General features: G+C 31.4%; 2 protein-coding genes across 2 annotated transcripts; both read right to left on the bottom strand.

Moving 5' to 3' along the window:
- Positions 4630–5468, bottom strand: LOC18599102 (VQ motif-containing protein 17). Its single transcript, XM_018121229.1, has one exon. The coding sequence runs from the start codon at positions 5360–5362 to the stop codon at positions 4850–4852; it is 513 nt and encodes a 170-aa protein (XP_017976718.1). The 5' UTR covers positions 5363–5468; the 3' UTR covers positions 4630–4849.
- Positions 13232–17264, bottom strand: LOC18599101 (delta(12)-fatty-acid desaturase FAD2). Its single transcript, XM_007028923.2, has 2 exons — positions 17129–17264; positions 13232–14579 (listed from the first exon to the last, which is right to left on the bottom strand). The coding sequence occupies exon 2, from the start codon at positions 14566–14568 to the stop codon at positions 13417–13419; it is 1152 nt and encodes a 383-aa protein (XP_007028985.2). The 5' UTR covers positions 14569–14579; positions 17129–17264; the 3' UTR covers positions 13232–13416.

The following is a 22092-nucleotide window of genomic DNA, read 5'->3' as shown; positions in this document are numbered from 1 at the left end:
CCATGTCAACTAATGACATGCAATCTGTGTCATGTTAGTACGGTAACTATCATGTTAGTATATTTAATGATGTTAAAATTTAAAATAATATTAATAAATTTTAAAAAAAATAAATTAATTTATATAAGTTATTATATAAGGATTAAATATATTTTTTATAACATAGACAAAAAATATGATTTAATCCAATATTTAAAGCATAATATCTAAAAAACTTTAAACTATTTAGAAAAATTTAAATAAACTTTTTTACTGTTGTTACGTTTAATTAATATGTGTATTTTTATTGTCAGTTAAATAAGTCTTTATATTTTTATTTTAATAAGTATTATCATTCTATGTCGTATAATACTGATAATATATATTAACATATCATAATTGATAATGATGTAATATGTTGATATATAATAATAATTGATGATAACGATGATATATTAATTTAACCTGATAATATAATCATGTAATATTTTTCATCTTTCACATCAATATTATATATATATATATATATATTATAATCAAGAGAAATGAGATTTAAATCTTATTATTTAAGTAGGGGATCATGCACCAGCTNCAATATTATATATATATATATATATATTATAATCAAGAGAAATGAGATTTAAATCTTATTATTTAAGTAGGGGATCATGCACCAGCTAATTAATCAGATACTCGTGTATATATATCAACATAATTTCAATGTCATATAAATATAAAATGACAAGTGATATTTTAACTAATGTCAATTAGTAAATTATCAATTATAAAAACTTATTTGATCAAAATAAAAATATAATAATTTAATTAAACATAATAAAAAATAAAAATTTATTTAATTTTTTTAAAAATAATTTACTAACTTATTGGAGTACTGTGTTAATATTTAACTGCTCAATGATTATAAAAAATAAGTAGTTAAAGCATCTGGGCTAAGTAAATATTTATTAAGTCTACTGATTCTGAACAAAGGAACCTGGATCCATCCTTTCATTTTCAAGGTCAGTCTCCGTCCATGCTTGCTTTCAACTTTCAAATTTCAAGTCATGTGGGCGTTTTTGGAAGGATCCAATTCACACAATTGATCTTCATGATGCAAAATGTTCCCCCAATTTGATTCGACAAATCATGGTCTCCGGAGCAAATCAACAAGTGTGAAGACATTTGACTAAAAGAACCAGCGTGCTTTTCTTGACCAACAAAAGTAAACACTGGTTGCTGTGCTGTGCTGTGCTGTGCTGTCATGTTGATTCAAGTCCCGCCGCTTCTCAATGCTGCCCTGTACGTCACTCGGAAAGACAAATTTACTTTCAAGAGGTCGCATATTGCAAAATATTTTTCCTGGTTTGGGCAGTTGCCACCGTGTCGGGTATTGGTTATTCCAACCCTAAAGTTATGGTGAGGTGCAGAAGAGGGGAAATCGCTGAATGCTAGCCGTTGGGAGTAAAATGTGGCCCTACTTAGTGGGATATTTGGTATTCATAAAATACTAACAAAAACATATGGCGGCGCACATTTTCATTTAAGCAACCCTTTTTTATATTATATAATGTTGCTTTCATGGTTTAACTTTTAATTAATTTGGGACCCCTCTTGTTTTCTTTATAGGAAAGTAAAAGGTCAATATTTGAATGTTATCTTTGTATCATCCCAATTTGTTGGTTCTAATTTTTTTTATCTTTACTTTTAATGAATTTAATCTTGTATTTTTATCAACAATCCATTAAAGGATGATTAGTAAGGATGTTAAAGTTTTTGGCATTTTGATAACTGTTTGACACGTTAAAGTGGGTTAATTTTTTCATTGCGTGACACATATTAATAAAAAAGTATATTTTATTTTAATTAAATAATTAATGTTGTTTAACTTATAAAAGGTAAATTTTAGTATTTTTATTAAAAAAATAAAGTTTTTCATACTAATGTGTATCACATATATAGTCAAAAAAATTCAAGTTGGCATGTCATGTAATAAAAAAAACCATATGGTGTTGTAATATTTTAATATCGTTATCAATTATTTTGAAATTAATTTTTAATAAAAATATGAAAATAAGTTCGTTAAATTTGAGTTAAGAGTACTAAAATCGTCTAATTAAGATAATATAAGGACCAAATTTGGAGTAATCAGACTAGAAACCCTTTTATTTGTGATACTCATAATCTTGTGCATCCCTTAAGTTCAACCATTCGACAAATCACCTTCTAAGACAAATATTTAGCAATTTTTTTACTCCGTAAGGTTACAATTACAATCAAATAATTTTCATATATATCACATATTATGTCATTAAAAAAATTATAAACAAATCCATTAAATAAATAAAGTAGATTAAATTCACGTAAAATGAAACTTAAAAGTTTTAGGACCTCTTTATTATTGGCACTGAGACGAAGCTTGGTTCATGCATGGTTGTAGGTCATGGAGCAGCCACAATTCTTGGAACTGATTGGCCTGAGTTATTACGTGGAAAATCTGGCTTCCCAATTATAATGTTTTAGTGGTTGTTGTGATCTGTCTCATCTACGACTATGTTGCTATTTGTATATAAACATGGCAAGTGGCACACTTGGGTATTGTAAGGAGAGCCTTATTTGTCCTAAGATCCAAAACAAGAGGCTTAGAGACAAAGCACATGATACGCTCTTAATAATTAATTTAATTCAAAAATTGAAGTGGAAAATCATTGTATGATCTGTAATTTAAGAATTCTATTTATTTATTTTTTCACCACAATTTGTCCCTTAATTAATTAATTAGTTAGTCACACCACTCAAATCCGTCAGCATGGAGCAATGGAGGATATAGATTGGAGACCCCTGACTTTCGTAATCCCTGAATATGTCCTCAAGATTACCCTAATCTCCTTTTGTCCTTTGATCTTAGAGCCAAATATTTCTGCTCAGCTTCAACGTGGACGTTCTTGATATCAACACAATGATTTTAATATGTCATTTATCAACTATCCAATTGTTATTTCGACAAAATAAAACCGACCCAATTATTAATTCTTTTAAATAAACTTGAGGAAAAAAAACAATAATTATTGAAAATTAGTGACTATAATTTAACTTATTGAACTCGTGGATTGGGTAAAAATCTTAAGTTTTGATATTTGATGCTGATTCCATGTTGTCATCCTTATCTAAGACTAAAATGAGCAATTAAAGTGGCTGAAGAGGCAAGGGCTGTTTTAATTAATTTTCTTCTTAAAACGGTATTAGGGTTAGGGTAATTTGGCAAAGAGATTATGGTAGTGATCCGTATATATATAGTTGCAGAACCGGTAGTTCAGAACTCAATTTTCATCCTGCTTAGCTTTCCAATTTTCTATTAGGCAGATTAGTCGGTTCTATGAATACCGCCCAAAGTAAATTAATAATGCAATTTGCTAATAAAGTTTACCAAAAATGTTGACTTAATATATATAGATAAGGTGCCTAAAGTCAAATTAATACCAATGCTAACCTCTTTGGTTCCAATGTTGGGTTGCTTTTAGCTTAGCTTAAACATGACTATAACTGAATTAGTGCTTCATTGGTTGCATTTTCCTCTGTGATTTCTATCTTAAAAAAGAAATCCTGTCGCTTTTAAGGAAGTAATTACAGAGTTTTACAACCATGTTCTCTTTGTGTCCAGCACATGTTGTCTGGATGATCAATCTCACCAAAAAGAAGGAAAGAACAAAAACTAAGATCTGCCTTCTTTATCAGACTTGCTTACTAAATACTACCAACTGTTTGATTCTTGTGATATTACTAAAAGAAAAGATTCATCAAGTTTTGTCCTCTTTTTCCATCTTGGGACGCTAGAATTCATCCATTATTCCTCTCTTATAAGATTACTCAAAATAGATTCAATAGGGGTAAACTTCATTTGCTGATTAAGCTTGTCTGCTTCATTTATGAATGATCTTGAATTCATGTAACTTGCAAGTGATCTCTCATTCACATTAATTGTAAATGTACATTAATCCTTGTTGAGTAAAACACATGTTATCATAATTTGGGACTCGGAAGAATTGAACAGTTTATCTTGTATCATAAAAAATTAGAATCAAGTTTTTCCGTTCATTAAAAATTAAAACTTGGATTAAATATTATTTAATGAAAACCTAGCTTTACCAGTGCTCAAATGGTTTAAAAAAGGGGTGAAATTACATCCATTAACCATTATATTAAGTTAAAAAAAGAAATAAAAAAATGTATGAAAAGCTAGGTTTTCTGAAATTTGTGAAGCATACGGGATATGCATCAAGTGCTTGCTAACATCAGACAAGTGGGAGGCGACTTGAAGGGATAAAATGGTTTGCTATATTATCAAAAAATTAATAAAGAGAGTCTTGCAAGAAAAGTAAGACATTTATCAAATCAAATAGCATGATATAGTTTTGCACGTTCATGTTTGGTCTGCCAAACGATCTTCTTCCCAAGGTAAGAAGAAAGGCCCCGTTCTAGATAAGACAAACAGCCATTGCACTTCCAAATGAAAACAAACAAAGTCCTTTATTTTTTTAATTTTAAGAAAAGAATCAATTGAAGATGTTTTCAATTGCTTCTCTTACATCCAAATGGCGCTTAAATAAATTAAAAGAAAGTTTGATAAGAAAGAACAAAATATCCTTGCAAAAGTGTAGAAATCTCAAAGTCAGATGAAATCAAGTTAATCTCTCATATTTACATCAGAGACAATAAGATTAGAGAGAGAGAGATCAGAGAGAGAAACAGATGGATAGAATTCAGTTAAAACTATATCTAAAACCCCCCCAACCCAAAAACAACATCTTCAATATGATTAAACTTTCAATAAAATTAAAAGAAGGAGAGAAAAAATCCCAAGTAAAGAATCAATTTATGCAAGTTGAGCTTCTTCAAATTCATGCATGTGAGAAGCATCCAAAGGAAGCAAAGGGAATTCACCAAGCTCTTGAATGAATCCATCCAAATCTCCAAAACCACTTAAGAAACCACCTGAATTCTCACCATTCCACATACCTTCTTCTTCCTTGACCCTTTCCCTTGTCTCCAAGCCAGCAAGAAACCCAGTTCTCAGCTCCATTTTCTTGGCCACAGCTGCTGCCACTGGCTTGTCACAGAAACGAGTGATCCTTGGCTCTTGATGGTCTCTTCTGCCAATTCTTGCTTTCTTTTTGCAACCCTTTTCTTGAGCTGGTTTCCCTGTGAGTCTTTGCACCAGTTCTCTAAAGTTCGCTACGTCGGTCTTGATGATCTCTGGTGCAAATATGTGAATTATGCGTATCTTTGGCTTTGCCTTTGATATTGTTTGTGAATCCTTGTGAATGGATAGTGCTGATGGTGTTGAAGGGGGCATTCTGGTTTGATTCCTGATCATGATATTCTCCATGGAAAAATGTTTGAGAGAAACAAGAAAAGAGAAAGAGGTGGGGGAGTTGGTGTATTTGTTTAGAGAAATGAAAGGGGGAATGCTTATATAGGAGAAGAAAGTGATGGGAAAGATATTGTTTAAAGGTGAAACTTTAAAAAATTAAAAAAAAAAGGAAAAAAAAAGAAGAGAAAGCTGTCTGTTGGGAGTAAGGACTGGATGAATCCTTGTCTGACAAAATGCAAGAGATTCAATAGAGTAAATAGACAACTTAAATGGTCCCCAATTCCCCAATTGGATTATCTTATAACAAGTATTGTATATTTTATGTGTGTCAAAACATGTATTTTTCTCACATCTACTTGCAATGACCAAACCATCCTCTCTAATAACTTTTTGAGCATTTATTATGTATGGGCTTTATTTAATGTTACAAATGGTGGTCTCCTCTTCTTAAAGAGATTATATATCCACTGAGAATTAATTAACTCTTCATATATTTTGGGTAGTAATGAACTCTTCAAATATCATGTAAATTAGATGCCTGGAACCCTTTGGAAGAACCATATATATATGACTCATTTTCGGTCACTAGAGCTTCCTTCAATGGTGCCAATGACCTGAGTCTAGGGTAAAAATCTTAAATTCAAATTATAATGTATTCCATTAGACAAAAACAAAAGTAACATATAAGACACATTTTTCTATTGTAAAACGAAGACATTGCAAAATACAAACCCCAAAACTTAGCTAAATTCAAAAGTAAAAAACCTTTCATTAATTCCCATGAAAGAGCAAAAATTATATACATGTTGTGGGAGATAATATTGTTTTTTTTTAAAAAAAAAAATAATAAAACACAAAAAATTACCTCAACATTGGGAAAGAAAGGGCGTTTTGGTAATTAAAGAGAAAGAATATCTTACTTTTTTTTTTAACTATGTGATGAACCCACAAACTTACTAACACACGAATCCGCGTAGTTGGAATAAAAACTAATGTCATGGCTTGCATAAACGACAGCCGTACATATCCGCGTTTCCAGATCCATGACAATAAAAAGATTTATACTATCCATTCTCAAAATTGCTACTTCCCTTTGTTTTTTCTTTTTTTAATCTTCGCGCCTCCCAATTTTTTTGTAATTATGAAAATGCCCTTCGTCGTCTTTAGATTCTTCAATTTTGATCCATTTCTGACCTGATTGATTAAACTTTGAATTTAGGAGGCAATTATTCACCCCATTAACTACATATTGGGAAAAAAAAGGTAAAAAGTTTTTAAAAAAATTAGAAAATGTATTCCAATTGATTGTTGGTAGTTTGGGCACATAATTAACAATATCAATCATTTAGCAACAAAATTTAATTACTAACAACATCAATCATTGGGTGTTGTATATGCTTCCAACTATATTTTAAGCAAGTTGACTACAAACCTTGGCTATGTTAAAAAATGGATAATTTTGATTATCCATTCTATGCTCTCTCTCTGTTTTTTTATTTTTTCCTTTAATTTTGCATTCATGGGCCTATACTCATTAATTGTCAAGTTGATTTAAATATATTCTGAGCGCCAAAAGAAATATGTGAAGCCCTGGAACTCTTATAATATCAAATCGCTTATAGACAAGGGTTTTTTATAATTAGCAAAGTTATAATTGAACATATAAATAATGTTGCAATCAGCACTAGCTCAAGTATTTAGGAGGGTAGAGAATTTATAGGCATCCCGAATTTGGATTAGAATATGTACCGTCACCTTTTTACAAAATTTTCATGACTTAAAAAGATCAATTCTTTTTAATTACGACCTTTTGAATTTGTTTCAAATGTATCTATCCAACAATATATCATTAAAATTTGAACGAAATTCAACATATTTATGTCCCCCGAAACGTCACATGAAACTTTTTTTTATCTAAATTTCAACAAATTCAAAAAAAAAAAAGTAAAAAACTCGAGTTTTTGAGTCATGAATAAATATGAAACATTACAATTAAAAGACTAATATGAAACTTACTCATAAGGCCCGTCTTCCTAAAAAGAATACATCAAACTGTAGGGGCTTAGGGTTATATATATTGGAAAGGGGTTAAGTAAAATAGTGTCAAGACCTAAGTGTGCAAAACTCTAAATACAAAGAAATATCCCAGAGACAGAGGCAGAAGATTCCCGAAATGTCATACATACTTAACTGATATGAGTTAGTAAAATGATGTTTTTGTAGCATGGTGTTTACCTCTTCAAAGTAGAGGGCAAAGACATAGGAAATTACTTTATATCTGAATCTTGTTTTTGGTTATTTTAATTCTTTAATAATTTGTACATGATGCTTGTACGGATACTTACGGTGGTATATATATCTCACTTTGCTATATATATTATAATTCATTTGTATCTATGCTTTCATCTTGTAGCTAATGAGAAAAACCAAAGCCGGTTTCAATATTCCCTACTCACTCATGGAGCTCTCCGACCCTAACAATTATATTCTCCAAGACCAGAGCAAAACCCAAGTTTCTCAAAACCCTAACAACTAGTTAGCTAGCATTAGGGTTTTTGGCATTTTCTTTGTTTTTCCTTTGTTTCCTTTTGTTTTGTCCCAAGCTACAAGCCTAGTACAGCAAATCATATGCAAGACATATATATATATATTAATTTCAGAAAGCAAAGAAAAAAAAAATCTTAAACCGGCTTTAATGATTTTGTAATGGTATGATTTCATTAAAACTCTGAGTAGTTTACTTTTTAGCAAAAGAAGAAATAAAAAATAAATGACAAATGGAAAAAAAATGAAATAAATGGAACTTAAGTGATCTTAGTTAAGTTAAGCCTTTATATATAATGATGGATTAATTATGGGCAAACCAATGAGTGCCAAGAAAGTTAAGAGTGCATAAAATTGTCGTAACTTTAGACAGCAAAGCATCATATTTGATGCCAAATGTGTAGAGAGGTTGCATTTATGCTTCACCTTATTTACATGAAGAGGTAATGTCAAACAAGGCAAGGGCAGTCACATGATTGAGAGAATAGCAAACTGGCAAAACCTAGGTAAACTATTACAATCAATAGAAATAGATGCCTTGCTTTATCATATTCTTTTACCTTTCCATCAACCATTTGTTTTTCTTTTTTTTTTCTCGAAATATTATTGAAACTTTCAGACACATATGAATCAAAACCTATTGTTCTTCACATTATTTAAAAAAAAGAAAAAAGAAAGGGGAACAAGAGACTACTAGTAATGGGCCTAAGATAACAGGAAATGCAAGAGTGGAGAGCATGATAGCCGGCAGAGAGGATTTGTATCAAATCTTGTACCCTTACTTGTACCAACATTTTGGAGATAGTACACCGTATCAAAAACAGACCAAATGTTTCGAAAGAAAAGAAAAGAGTAATATTGGCCGTTGGATGTGCACGTGAAGAGGGAGATACGATGAGATCTGAGGGCCAGAGGGGTTTGCGTCACCAAAAGGAGAACAGCAGTGCACACGAGTCTCGTGCCGGCTGCGCCGGACCACCCCTCAAGATACGCACTGTCCTCTCATTGCCACGTGTAAGTTTCCGAATTTTGCCCAAAACAAAAAGCAACAAAAACCGTGTGACTCAGGGCCCACCCGTTGACGTGGTTTCCAGTCCCTCGCTCACCTTAGCTGGATTCTACTTCCTTTTACTAACGTGCTCGCCTTGGGTTTAGATTTTGATTTTTAGAACAAAGTTAACAACTACCCACTGACAAGCGGCTATGTGTTGCTACCTTGTAACATGTTCTTTTCTTCTTCTTTTTATTTTCTTTACCCAATAATCAAATTTCTATTGAGAAACATTAGCTGCAACCCAAATGCTTTCTTTTATTTCCTAAACTAATCAAATTATTTAAAAAATTATTATTTCATTATAAAATTAGGAAGTTGATCATTTGTCCATTACTTTGTGTTAGTTACTTAGAATAATATATATACCATACCCTACAAAAGTCATATATACAATATTAAAGTTAATGAGAGGTTACATTTATTTCAAATTAAAAACCAATTACTATTTGAATGTATCTTAGTTTCTTAACCTTGGAATTATCCCCTCGTTGGTAATATAACCATCTCATTACATCATTGGTAAATTGATTATTGCTATCTTAATGACATAGCAATACAATCTAGAGTTGATTAATTCATTGTCACTAATTATATAAGATTTGATTGTCATAGGAAGATGGTACATGCCTGCATCATGTATGATAGATTTTTATCCATCAATTATAAGACTATGGTAAAATGAATAGGATGGTTTAATACAATAAGTCCTTTTCCCATTATATGTATCAATGTAAAGATAATGAATTTACTTTGTGGACAAGTATATAATCTATCTTGGAAGTATTATCCTCTATCCACATTTCACATCATGATAAACAAATAAGAAAAATTCTTTCTTGTTTCCTATGGTACAATAGGTTTGTATACTCCTTCAAAGCTCGAGATACCTTTCCACCTCATAGTCATTGGTAGATAGATTAAGTTAATAACTTGAGTTGGTTTTTATTGAGACATGTGTGGTTGATATTTTTTCTATTTTTATTTTGTTATTAATTTATTTGTTTTTTATTTATTTTTATAAATAAATAAAATCACTCCGAATGAAACTTACATAAATAAATAAATAGACGAGATCTTTGTCAGCACTTTCCACCAAGAAATTGTCTGCATGTAGATGTCGATAAGATTTTGCTTCAATAATAAGGAGAAGATTGTGATGTGTGAAATCATTAGTTTTCAAGTTCAAATTTTGATTTTCATGGTTTTGGTTTAATTTTAGATTAGATTTTTGTCAATGAGATGAAGGGATTCTTAAAAGTTAATCATAGACAATATGACCCTTTTAATGTGTGATTAAAAATACACTTATTTTCACTCAAAAAATGTAATTATTTTTATATAATAAATAATTTCCTTTTTTCAAAATAATTATTTTTTACAAAACTCAAAAGTTTATATTGTATTATAATTTTTGTTTTCTCAGCATAGTCATTATCATTTCAATAATTTAGTTTCATATTCTAATTCATACAAAATTTGTATGTAATTAATGAAGTTAATTTACCTATTGATAAATATATTTCATATTTGATGACGAAATCATTTAGTTATACTCTATATCAAATAAATAAAATATTAATATTTTATAACCTGCTATCTTTAAACAATATTCAAATTATTGTAGTTATTTTGATAATTTTAAACAAAAATTATATTAAATTTTTACATAGTACTAAATACAGTGATCTTTAATCCCTAAACCAACCATGGTAATCTTGAATCACTTGTGATAAGATCACCACGGCGATTAATCACTATGATGATCTTGAAAATGATAATTGAATGCCACTATATATACATTAGATTAGTAGTGACACTTAATTTTGTGTTTCCTTTTTACGAATGATCGTGAAAGTCATGAAGCTATATATATGAATCTGAATTTCCAAAGAATTTTCTCAAATCATTGTTTTCCATTGTGTTTATGTTTGTGATATAATATGAACTTCTATAATCATCTCAAATTCCCTTCTGCTTTGTTGGGATGAGATGAAACTTACTGGCATAAAGTTATATAAGCTTAATCAACGAAATAATCTTCAAACATACCAAAAAAGTAAAAAATAAACAAACTAATCTTCTAAAACTCATGGCAATTTGTAACAAGAAAAGTTCCTTTCCTTACTTGATGCATATTATTGTTGCAGTTCCTATTGATATATATATATATAATCACAATCATTTTCTAAAAAAGTGAAAAAAAATTATATATATATCCCATCGGTCTATTAATAAAACTAAAAAATAAGAAAAGGGAAGACTTTAATTATATTACAATTATTATTATTATTATTATCTAATCAACCATTCAAGTCCTAATTATTGTTATGTTTTTTCTGATAATGAAGTCCTTATTGTTAATCCACAATAAGGGCAAATTCAACATGACATGAACTAGTTTTAGTTTAGTATTCAGAAGTGTATGAATCTGCAACACAACTCATATAGTCTCGTGCTCCATCTCGTCATCATATGTCGTTTTTCCTACTAGAAGAGCGTTGCTTTTTCCTTGGTGTTAGTTCATTACATGCATTACTGACCTCTTCTATATGTACACACTACCTACTCTTGGAGACAAGTCGTTTTGGATCCCATGCATAGAGTCGTGTTCATACTAATTTTTTTGGGGGTTTTGGATAATCGAATCGAGTTCATACTTTGATATTTTCCAATTGACTCAAAGATCGTATTCATGAACTTCTAGAATCCTCAATATCTAGAAATATTATTGCTTATCTTCCCACACTAATCTTCACAAAAAGACTTCACGAGTAGTAAATATACCATTTCTATTTCTCGGTCTTCTGGTTTTCGTGTCTTACCTAATGTAGATATGAAGTATGAAAAGCCAACAATATATTCAACAAGTCTTTTACATATTTGCAAAGTCATGGGTGGAAATGGAAAGACCGCTATGTTTATATAATGAGTCAAGGGTTAACTACTCCCTCATAAAATAATTGTTAAACTTTGGGCTGTCTATATAGGCCTACATTGGACGAGTAAGAAGAGGCGGTGCATCGTAATCGGTTTCCTTGCTTCAATTACAAGATGTTTCTAAAATTCAAATCCCATTTTCTAAACTCAAATCAAAGTATGATAATAGGAAGTAAACGTTCCACCTTGGGTCCTATAGGAAGCATACACAATTTGAAAGGAAAGCAGCAATTATAACCATGATTTATATATGGTTAAGGAAATGACAATCAGTGAGGTCTACTTTCAATGAATAAATGTTCAATCTAAAGATTTGGGGTTAAAGGTTATTCAATGATCTGCATATTGTAAATGATTTTTACTATGTCTGACAATCCTGTTCATCAATTTATTTTTACAAATTTTGATGAGTAAGTGTGAAAATGTGAGAATTAAAGCGGGATGGATGACCGGGAAATGATAAAAAATCGTGAGCCTTGTTTCACCCAAAAGGCCACAAAATGGGCCAGCTTAATATGCTACCAAGGATATGGTCATTTTGGAAACCACTTCATGTACTACAGCCCAATTCAATAGACAATTAAAACAACAACCTGTCATTGCAGCGAAAGAGCCCAAGAACGCTCTCGAAACTTTCGACTCTTGGTATGCTTAATTTGTTACATGGGCTAACCAACGAAGAAGAAAGATGATAAAAAGTTTTAATCTGGAAATTTAGAATTTTTTTCTTCTTTAAAGAACATTTTTCCTTCATTTTCCTTAGAGTGTAAAAGAAGAGCCCACAATCCAAGGAAGACTTTTATGTTAATGACTCAGTGCATATTTAACTTAGTTTTTTTTTAATTTATTTATTTTTTAAAAATAAAAATCAAGTGAAACATGATCTTTTAAAAAATTCTTAAAAAAAAATAACTTTTTTTTAAATAAAATTTTTAAAAAAGAGTTTAAAAAAAATTTCAGGGAAGAGCTTTTTTTTCTTTTTTTTTTAAAAATATTAAAATTTTTATTTTTGTTTCAAAAATACCTTCATTTGTTAAAAATAATTACAATATTACTTTCTTAAAAAAAAAATACCTTCTATAATAATTTTAACAAAAATTATAACTTACAAAAAAAAATTTATCAAACAACTTTAACTTAATTTTAAAAGTTATTATTTTTCATAAAAATTTTATAATAACTTTTAAATTAAAAAAAAAATCAAGCCAAACAAGCTCTCAAATTATCTTTAAACTTGAAAAAGAACAATAGAAACCAGATCAGACTTAGGAGAACTGGAATGGGTTATTTTAGTGCATAAAATGCAGATAAGGTTGCCTTTATGTTAAGAGATCAATGGCATTCAAAAATAAAAGATCCAAAGACAGCACCCGAAAAGCATAAACCATGCTGTCTGATTGTTTCTACCAATAATTAGAGGTCAACAAAATTATTGGAATGTGACGAGTACAAAGCTCGAAAGTTCAATTCAAAAACAAGCAAACATCGGAAGACCAAAATCCTTGACAGTCGACAAACTTTCCTACATGCAAATTTAAAGCTTATTCCTATACCAGAACACACCTTTGCCGTGCTCACCCTCATCTGGTTCAACATAAATACACTCTTTGGCCTCCCTCCATAATGCCTTGTACACCGGAGTACCATCGACCTGGTAGTATTCTCCCAATACAGGCTTTATTGCCTTTGTAGCCTCCATTGCGTGATAGTGAGGCATCGTTGAAAATAAATGATGAGCCACATGAGTATCGGTGATATTATGGAAAACCTTGTTCAAAATTCCATAATCTCTGTCAACGGTTGCTAAAGCTCCCTTGAACCAGTCCCACTCTGAGGAATCATAATGTGGCAAAGATGGGTGGGTGTGCTGTAAGTATGTGATCATGACAAGGAATGCGTTAACCACCAACAATGGTACTCCATAAACACAAACAACCCAAGCCAGCCCTTTTGCTAATGCAAGACGGTAGAGACAGTAGGTAATGGCAAGAACACCAGCATCAGAGATGTATATTTGCAATCGTTCACGATAATTGTAGATGGGGCCATAGGGATCATAGTGACAAGCAAATCGTTCATAAGGCCTCCCTGACACGTTGAATGCTAGGTATAGTGGCCAACCGATAGTAAGCTGAATTGTAAGTGTGAGGAATCGCCCTGGTGGATTGTTAAGGTATTTGGCCCACCATCTTATAGCTGCTTTTTGCTTGGGGACAAACACTTCATCCCGGTCAAGGGAACCAGTGTTAGAATGGTGACGGCGATGGCTATATTTCCAAGAGAAGTAAGGAACAAGCAGAGATGAGTGAAGGACAAAACCAACAGCATCATCCAGCCATTGATAATCACTGAAGGCATGGTGGCCACACTCATGTGCTATAACCCAAACACCAGTTAAGACGCTGCCCTGGACTGCCCAATAAATTGGCCAGGCCACATAAGAGAGAGGGTGAGGAAGCTGATGAAAATAATCGGTAGCCACATAATAGAAGAGAGAGACCAAGATAAAATCATAAACAAGATAAGAGAATGAGCGCAGAACAGAGCGCTGGAAACAGTGAGGTGCTATGGCTTTCTTGACCTGACTGAGAGTGAATGGTGGTTTTGAGCAAGGAACTCTCTTCAGGGATTGAAATTCTGACTTCTTTGGAGTTGGCGGGACGGACATTCTGCCACCTGCACCCATTGTTCCTCACCCTGAAGAAGATAAAGGTAGCAAAACGTTAACACCAAATGCAGTTTCTTGGAAAATTAAGTTAAAGCAAACAGATAAAAATTATCACTAAACTTATTACTTTCAATATTAATTTCCTTGACTAACCAACCGACAGCATATATCTCCAAAACACAAACTCATATAAGCTCAATGTGAAAGCCAAGATCAATGCATTAAGAAGATGCACGCGAATAACACTTACAATTTGAAAAGAAAAAACCTCCACGCTTTGCAGTTACAACTAATTCTAATTAGGCACAAGACCAAAGATCAACCAACTTGCAAGCCCGACCGCTTTAGCCTCGCTCACAGCCAGGAATTTAAAAGTAAAAGAAAAGCAGGAAACATGTCCCAGAAAAGTAGAGAAAACATAAAAATTCTTGTGAAAAAGTTAATGATCTATAGAGGAAAAAAAAATAAAAAGTTCATATAATAACAGACGCATTGACAAAATATCTATCAGAAGAAATGGGAGACTCTACTAATCCATTAAGGAGACCAGCGCGACAAGTGAGGTAAAGTTGACCAATGAAAGCGCACATATACCATTCGAGTTCTATTTTTCCGCTTCATTGCTTTGTATCGATTCTTATTCCTGCTCTGGGCTCACCTTTTATCTACTTCCAAATGAAGTTTTTGACTCCAACTTCAATAGTTCTACCGAAAGTCAAGATGCGAAACCATATTATTCGTACAATAAATAATGTCGCATCATTGACAATTTCCCCATATAAATTATTCAAGGAGTGTATATCTAAATATCTAATGGTCTAATGCACTTATTAGCATAGACTAATATTACAAAAAGATAAGTGGACACTAATTTTAGAGTAATGGACCCTCCGTGTTAGGCGGATTTTACGATTCCTATTTTCATGGCCAAAGCCATACTCTTTAACTTTTTCTAAAATTAATAGTATCACTAATTCTACATCATCAATTACAACTATTATTACTTGTACTAGTAATAAAAGTATCCCTAACTTCGTCTATTAAACAGACCGTCCTATAACGTACTGAAAAGTCAAATCAATCACGTTCACGTAATCAATATACATGTTCATACAATGAATGTTACTTACGTAATTGATTGAGCTTATAACTCGCACAATAAAAAAGTCTTTTAGTGACCTGATTGGTTAAGCGCAAATTGCATGGTCACGGATACATGTAAATGTAATCTAATGTTTTTCTCGTGGAAATGAGAACAGAGAACAAATCAATGTATTGTATCTTTCGGCTAAAGGCGTGGCGTGCTAGCGCCGGCCACCGATGAAGAAAAGAAATATTGCTCGTCAACCTTATCAAAGAGACATAGTCCAACTTCCAAGAAGTTGATTTATGTAGTGGTATGAGCTACACGTAATAGAAAACGCAGACTTTTTGGAAATTGGAGTAAGATCACATACCCACAGGCAGGCAATGCTACAGTCACCCACTGAGTCACCTACGGACCCGGAATCAGGCTGATAACCATACAAATCTTAAAAAGCAAGGGGTGATACACACCGTTTGTTAGCATCAATCAGACCAAAGTCAAATAGACCGTCCCAATTTTTCAGTCACAGATCTCTCACAGCCTCACTGTCTTACCCAACGGTATCCCCTATACCCAAATTGACTTAATAGTCTCCCTAATTATCTAATAAACGTGTTGGGTTAATTGGTATCCGAAAGATTCACGAAAAGGTTAAACATGTAAATTCAAAAAAAAAAAACTCCAAATTCTATTATTCGATTATTTTTCATATTCTTCGGCCAGTGACAAATATAATTTAATCAAGTGGAGCGCGAGTGACAACTTAATTTTAATATTGAAAAAAATTGCTACTTGTCTTAAAAGAAAACAAGAAATAAAATTCCAAAAACGCCGCCAAAAAAGCTACAACTAAGACCGGCATCTTAAACTTGGACGGAACAGGCATGGGCCGAACATGTTCTTATTATAGTTCATCGCATCTGAGATTATTTTAAGCATTTGGCTCTTCCTTTCGTTAAACGACAAGACACAAAGATAACAACAAAAGTTTTAGCCCACATGATTCTTTATTCATTACTATAATCAAAGATTTTGCAATCTCTAATTAAAACAACATGCCAAAGCAAAACATGAAGTTTACAGTTGAAAATGAAAAGGAATAATTATTCAAAAAATTCAAACAGAAAGAAAGGAGATGGAAAAAAAAACTAAACAAGCGAAAAATAAGATCTATGGAGAAATAGTATTGGAAGCTTAATCAAAATGAAGAACGGATTAAGATCCGATAAATATGGTGTTCAGATCCGAACTCAGAGAGATGAAAAATCTCGGAATGCCAATGATAGATTACATCAAAACCTCAAATCTAAGCTCGAAAAAGCAAGAGATCTTAATCTCCATTATAAACTGGGAACATGAAATCAATTACATTACAACTAAATCTAAAAATCAAAACAACACACAAATGCAAGCATAGACCAAAAAAAAGGAGGATTTAATGGCAAGGAATAAATTAATGATAACGTCAAATCAACGCAAAAAAGAGAGTACCTCAAAATGGAGATAGAAAACCTCTGTTTCTTTTCTTGGCCTCTCTCCCTCTCTCTAAAACAAAAGCTTTCTCAACCTCTACCCTTTTGTGGCCGTGTGAATAGACGGCCTCTTTTTCGAAGTGAAGAGCCGAGGCCTGTATTTAAGCTTAGCTTTCCCTCCTTCGAGGGGGGACCCATTCGCCACTTCCCCTACGACATGTCCTTTGGTCTGTTTCGTGCTTTCCACGTGGCGGTACATGAATGGCTGAATTATGATTCTTCCATCAGACCCGTCGCTTTTTTGTGTACGGTGGAGATTGCGTAGAAGGTTTGTCTTCGGAAAAATATCCTTTCAATCACCTGAGCAAGGCTGCAATGGGACTACCGTGTGGGGATTGTTCCGTTTTTCTATTATTTTGACGGAAATACCCTCTGTCTCGATTTTCTCTAACATCCGCCTTGATACGCAGTTTGATTAGCTTTTTATTAATTAGTTGGTATGATATATCATATTTATGATTCACCGATTTAATTTTATAGGAGTTAAAATAATGAAACTTGACATAAGTTGATCATAATTATAAAATTTTAATTCATAATAGATTCATAATCTATAATTATCTATCTATAATTTGTAATCAATGTCTCTAATAAGAATAAATTATACTTGAGATTTTTAAAGTTGAAAACATATATTATTTTAATCATTACAATTTGAAAAATAATTTGTTAGTATTTACGTTTTTAATATTATAATAAAATGATTTCGTTGTTAGCATTTCCATGAAATTTGATGTTAAATAATAAATGAGGACATGTGTTAGTTGACATATGATGTTTTGTTTTTTTTTTTTTTGACGTGGTGATAGTGAAATGGCTATATTTATGATTCTTTCGTTAAAGTCGTCTTTTCTGTTATATGGTGGAGATTGACTAGATCAAAGTGGCATTCGGTATTATTGGTAGTGTAATTACAAAGTATGTGATTACTAAGAATGTGATTGTTGATAAAATAACTCTAGAATGATTGGTATAATATGATAAAGTAATAATTGTAAAAAATGTTATATTGGCAAAATTACATTGTAATGTTTGGTTTAGAAGCGTTTTATTAAAATGTAATATAAATTTATTATTTTTATATAAAAATATAAAGTTGAGTAAACTTATCTTTTGTTTAATGTAAATTTTAACTTTTTAACTTTATCCTTTAAAATAATAAATAATAACATGGTAAATAATAATATAATAATATAATATTAATAATTATTAATATTAAAATATATAAAATTATTAGATATTATTTTTAATAAATAAACATTTATTAAAATATGTGAATAACTAAATATGTTTTCTAATTCCACACAATGGAAAGCACATATCTATGATCCACAGCCAAAACTCAATTCGAGTTTTCATTTGACGTGCTTTCTCAAGCTTAATCAAAAGAGAGAAAAAAATAAAAAAGATAGATAGGAATTAGTAGAGTAGCCCAAACATATCAATAAAAATGCAAATTGATTTTTTACTAATAAGGAAAAAAGTAGAGAAAAAGATAGATGGAGGAGGTGGTATGAAGTCTAGAAAACAAAATTTCAGGATTTGAATGTGATTTATGAGGTTCAACTCTTTACAAACAGTTATCAGATACTAAACCCATGTTTATGTCCTACTATAAACTTAGACATTTTTATCATTTGATGGGCAGAAAACTCATTTTTTGTACTGAATTTGTAATCTAAAATTATTATCATTTATAGAAGATATTATAGTCATTTTATTGTTGATTTCATATGTTTTTTATGATGCCAAAACATTCTTCATTCATTAATGTCTAATCTTGTTGTTTAAGTATGTAGGATTTAATTTAATACTTCTAACAAAGTGGTTAATTAAAGGCAAGTCAAGGAGCTTACTAAGTTTAATGAAGAGTTAATCAGTTAAGAGGAAAAGAGCAAGTAGTGAACAAAAACAAAACCTTAGTAACTAATTATCAAGGGACCTTAATCAGTTAAGGCATGATTGTGTGATAAGTTAAAGCAAATAAAAAATATGTTAATTGGTTAAGAGGTCCGTTAATTGGTTAGAGCACAAGGTCCTAGTATCTTCAAGCGTCAAAAACAAGTTTGAAAATATAGTTAACTGTTGAAGGGAGCCAAAATGGATAAGTTCAAAATTCAAAAATCTTCCAGTCGATTAAAGTTGATTTTAATCGTTTATGGTTGAATGAAGTAAAGCTTCAATCAATTAAAGAAAGAGCTAACCAATTAGAGAAAAACTACTGTGTAGAGAAGTGAAAACAGAAAGTTTGTAATTGGTTAGAGCTTGCCATAACCAGTTAGAGGAAGTTTATTGAAAAAGAGAAGTTTGAAGACAGAGAACTTTTAATTGGTTAGAGCCTCGTGTAATCGGTTAAAGTAAAGAACACAACAACAGGACAATGCAAAGTAAAGAAGCTGTAATCGGTTAGAGCTACTTGTAACCTATTAGTTGAAGTCTGTCTCATTTTTTAAATTTAAACTCTAGAGGACAAAATAAAGGCTAGAAATGCATCAGAGTTGTTTCTAACAACTAGAAACTGTCTTCAACAAAAAAACTCCCTAGGTATAAAAGGAAGCTCTAACAGTAAAAAAAAATAGATTTGAAAAGAAAATAGCTACTTCGAGCAAAAAATAAAATATTCTTCACCAAAAAACACTTGTTCTTCATTTTATATATAAAAAAAGTGTTTGAGCTTGATTGTAATCTGTCCAGAATTGTCAAGGCACTTAGTTGTACTTCTTTTTCTTCTTTTTCTTGAGAAATTAGAGTGTGGGAACTACTCTAAAGCTTGTTGAAAGGGATCAAAGTTTGGGTTAGAAGCTCACCTTGTAAAAGATTAGTGGAAGCTGTTAATTCCACTGGTAAAGTGAAGTTAGGTTGAAAATTCTTGATTGACAGATCAAGGTAGTGGATATAGGTCAAGGAGACCGAACCACTATAAATAGTCTTGCATTGTCCACTTCTCTTTACCCTTTCTTACTTGGCGTCTTTCAGTCACTACAAGTTTTACATTCATTTTTCTTATTCAATTAAAAACTCTATCATTCAAAAAAGGTTGAGCTTAAAATTTTTAGTGCTATTCACCTTTCCTTTAGCACTCCATACGGACCAACATTTATATCTTTTAACATGTGTTTTTTTGATATTTTGCTATCTAGTGATTGTTGATGGTTGATGGAGTGATAAGAGAGAAAGTCACAAAATGGAAGAAAGAGAGAGCAGAGGTTCTGTGTATCAAGCAAAAGAAGAAAGGTTGGTTCGATCAATGAAGGGATCAGAGGAGTTATTTTCTTTGTTTCTCTTGCTACTTCTACCTCTGCCCAAAATAAAAGCAAAAAGATCTTCTTCTATTTTCGTTCGATCTCAGCCATGGCTACCATGTTCTGATGGTTCCAATAGGCAAGAAATTAGGACAATCTTTCCGTTTTTTTTTTTATCTTTCCCTTTAATCAAAATAGTTTTTTTAGAAACTAAATTGATTCTCCTAGATCTATAATAAATTAAAACCCAAGAAACCAGGAACTATTTTCTCTTTTTTTTCAAATACCTCTGCTTTTCTTTTTTTTTTTCCTTTCCCTAATTTTTCCATTTTCTTTCCTTAATTTTTTCTCTGTCTCTGTCTTTACGTGTGTTGATTGGCCCTGATGCTTGACTATATTTATAACCAATGTCTTCTATTCCTTATTGAATTGTTTTCTTGAGTTTTAATTTAATTTAACCTAATCTCTCTTCAGATTTTTAATTTGATTAAGATTGGTACAAACATATCTTTATCTTTTCATAAGTATCTCCCTTCTTTTTTTTTTGTTTTTTATTTTTTATTTTCAAAGTTCAATACTCTGGACAAAATGAGGTGTCTACAGCTGCCATTTTTTTCACATTTCTTGAGAATCAAGAATGGTGCAAGAACGTAGACACCATTTGGCCGAAAAGGTAAATTTTCAAAGATAAAGCTTTTCATTTAGGATGACGCTATGTAACCTTAAAAAAGAAATAAACTGTTCATCTAGAATGAGGTTACGCAACTTTAAAATGAATAAGCAATTCATCTGAAATGAGGCTACATAACTTTTAAATGAATAAGCTCCTCATCTAGAATGAGGCTATGTAACTTTAAAATGAATAAGCTCTTCATCTAGAATGAAGTTACGTAACTTTAAAAGTAATAAGCTCTTCATCTAAATTGAAGCTACATAACTTTAAAATGAATAAGCTTATTATCTGGAATGAAGTTAAGTGACTTTAAAAGGAATAAACTTCTCATTTGGAATGAGGCTACATAACTTTAAATTGAATAAACAAATATCATTTCTAAAAGCTTATGATGCAAATTGTTATCATGGTATGCAAATGCTTGACTACTATGATGATGTCATGCATCCATATTTATGATTTTTCAGAGGTCCTCAAATTTCATCATTGATTCTTTATCCTGTCTTTTTCAATCCAATCATGATTCATTCTTGACAATTTTACGTTTCGCTAAAGTCCCTTTCTCTTTTGAATGCTTTCGCTTTTTCACCCCCAAGAGATTAAGGTCATTTGATTCTTTGTTCATTCATCACTAATTGCTTTCTTTTTCACTGATTTCAATGTATGATGTTAATCCTTTATTCATTATCATTTCAATTTAATGACAAATATAATGCACTTTCAAATCTCCTCAATTCATGGTAAAATGGAAAATTGGTTGAAAAAATGGGATAATTGGAAAATAATTAAAGTTCCAAGAAAAGTTACATTTAAGAAAAAGAATTGTAAACTAGGGTAACAAATTTGTATCTAAATAATGAACATTCGAATAATGTCTTATTAATCTAAGATTACTTCTAGAAAGAAACGCATTCATTAATGTCCTTGATATTTTGAGTGCATTTGATCAAACCTTGCCTTTATCTTGCCAATTACTTTTGCGAACTTCGATGCTTGCCCTTCATTCCA

Source organism: Theobroma cacao, chromosome 5, assembly GCF_000208745.1.
Source record: "Theobroma cacao cultivar B97-61/B2 chromosome 5, Criollo_cocoa_genome_V2, whole genome shotgun sequence".
Classification (NCBI taxonomy): Eukaryota; Viridiplantae; Streptophyta; class Magnoliopsida; order Malvales; family Malvaceae; genus Theobroma; species Theobroma cacao.
The sequence above is the reverse complement of the archived record's forward strand: the minus strand, read 5'-3'. Positions and strand labels throughout refer to the sequence as shown.

Coding starts and splice junctions, on each gene's coding strand:
- LOC18599101 (XM_007028923.2), bottom strand. CDS start 14,568: ATGGGTGCAGGTGGCAGAATGTCCGTCCCGCCAACTCCAAAGAAGTCA.
- LOC18599102 (XM_018121229.1), bottom strand. CDS start 5,362: ATGGAGAATATCATGATCAGGAATCAAACCAGAATGCCCCCTTCAACA.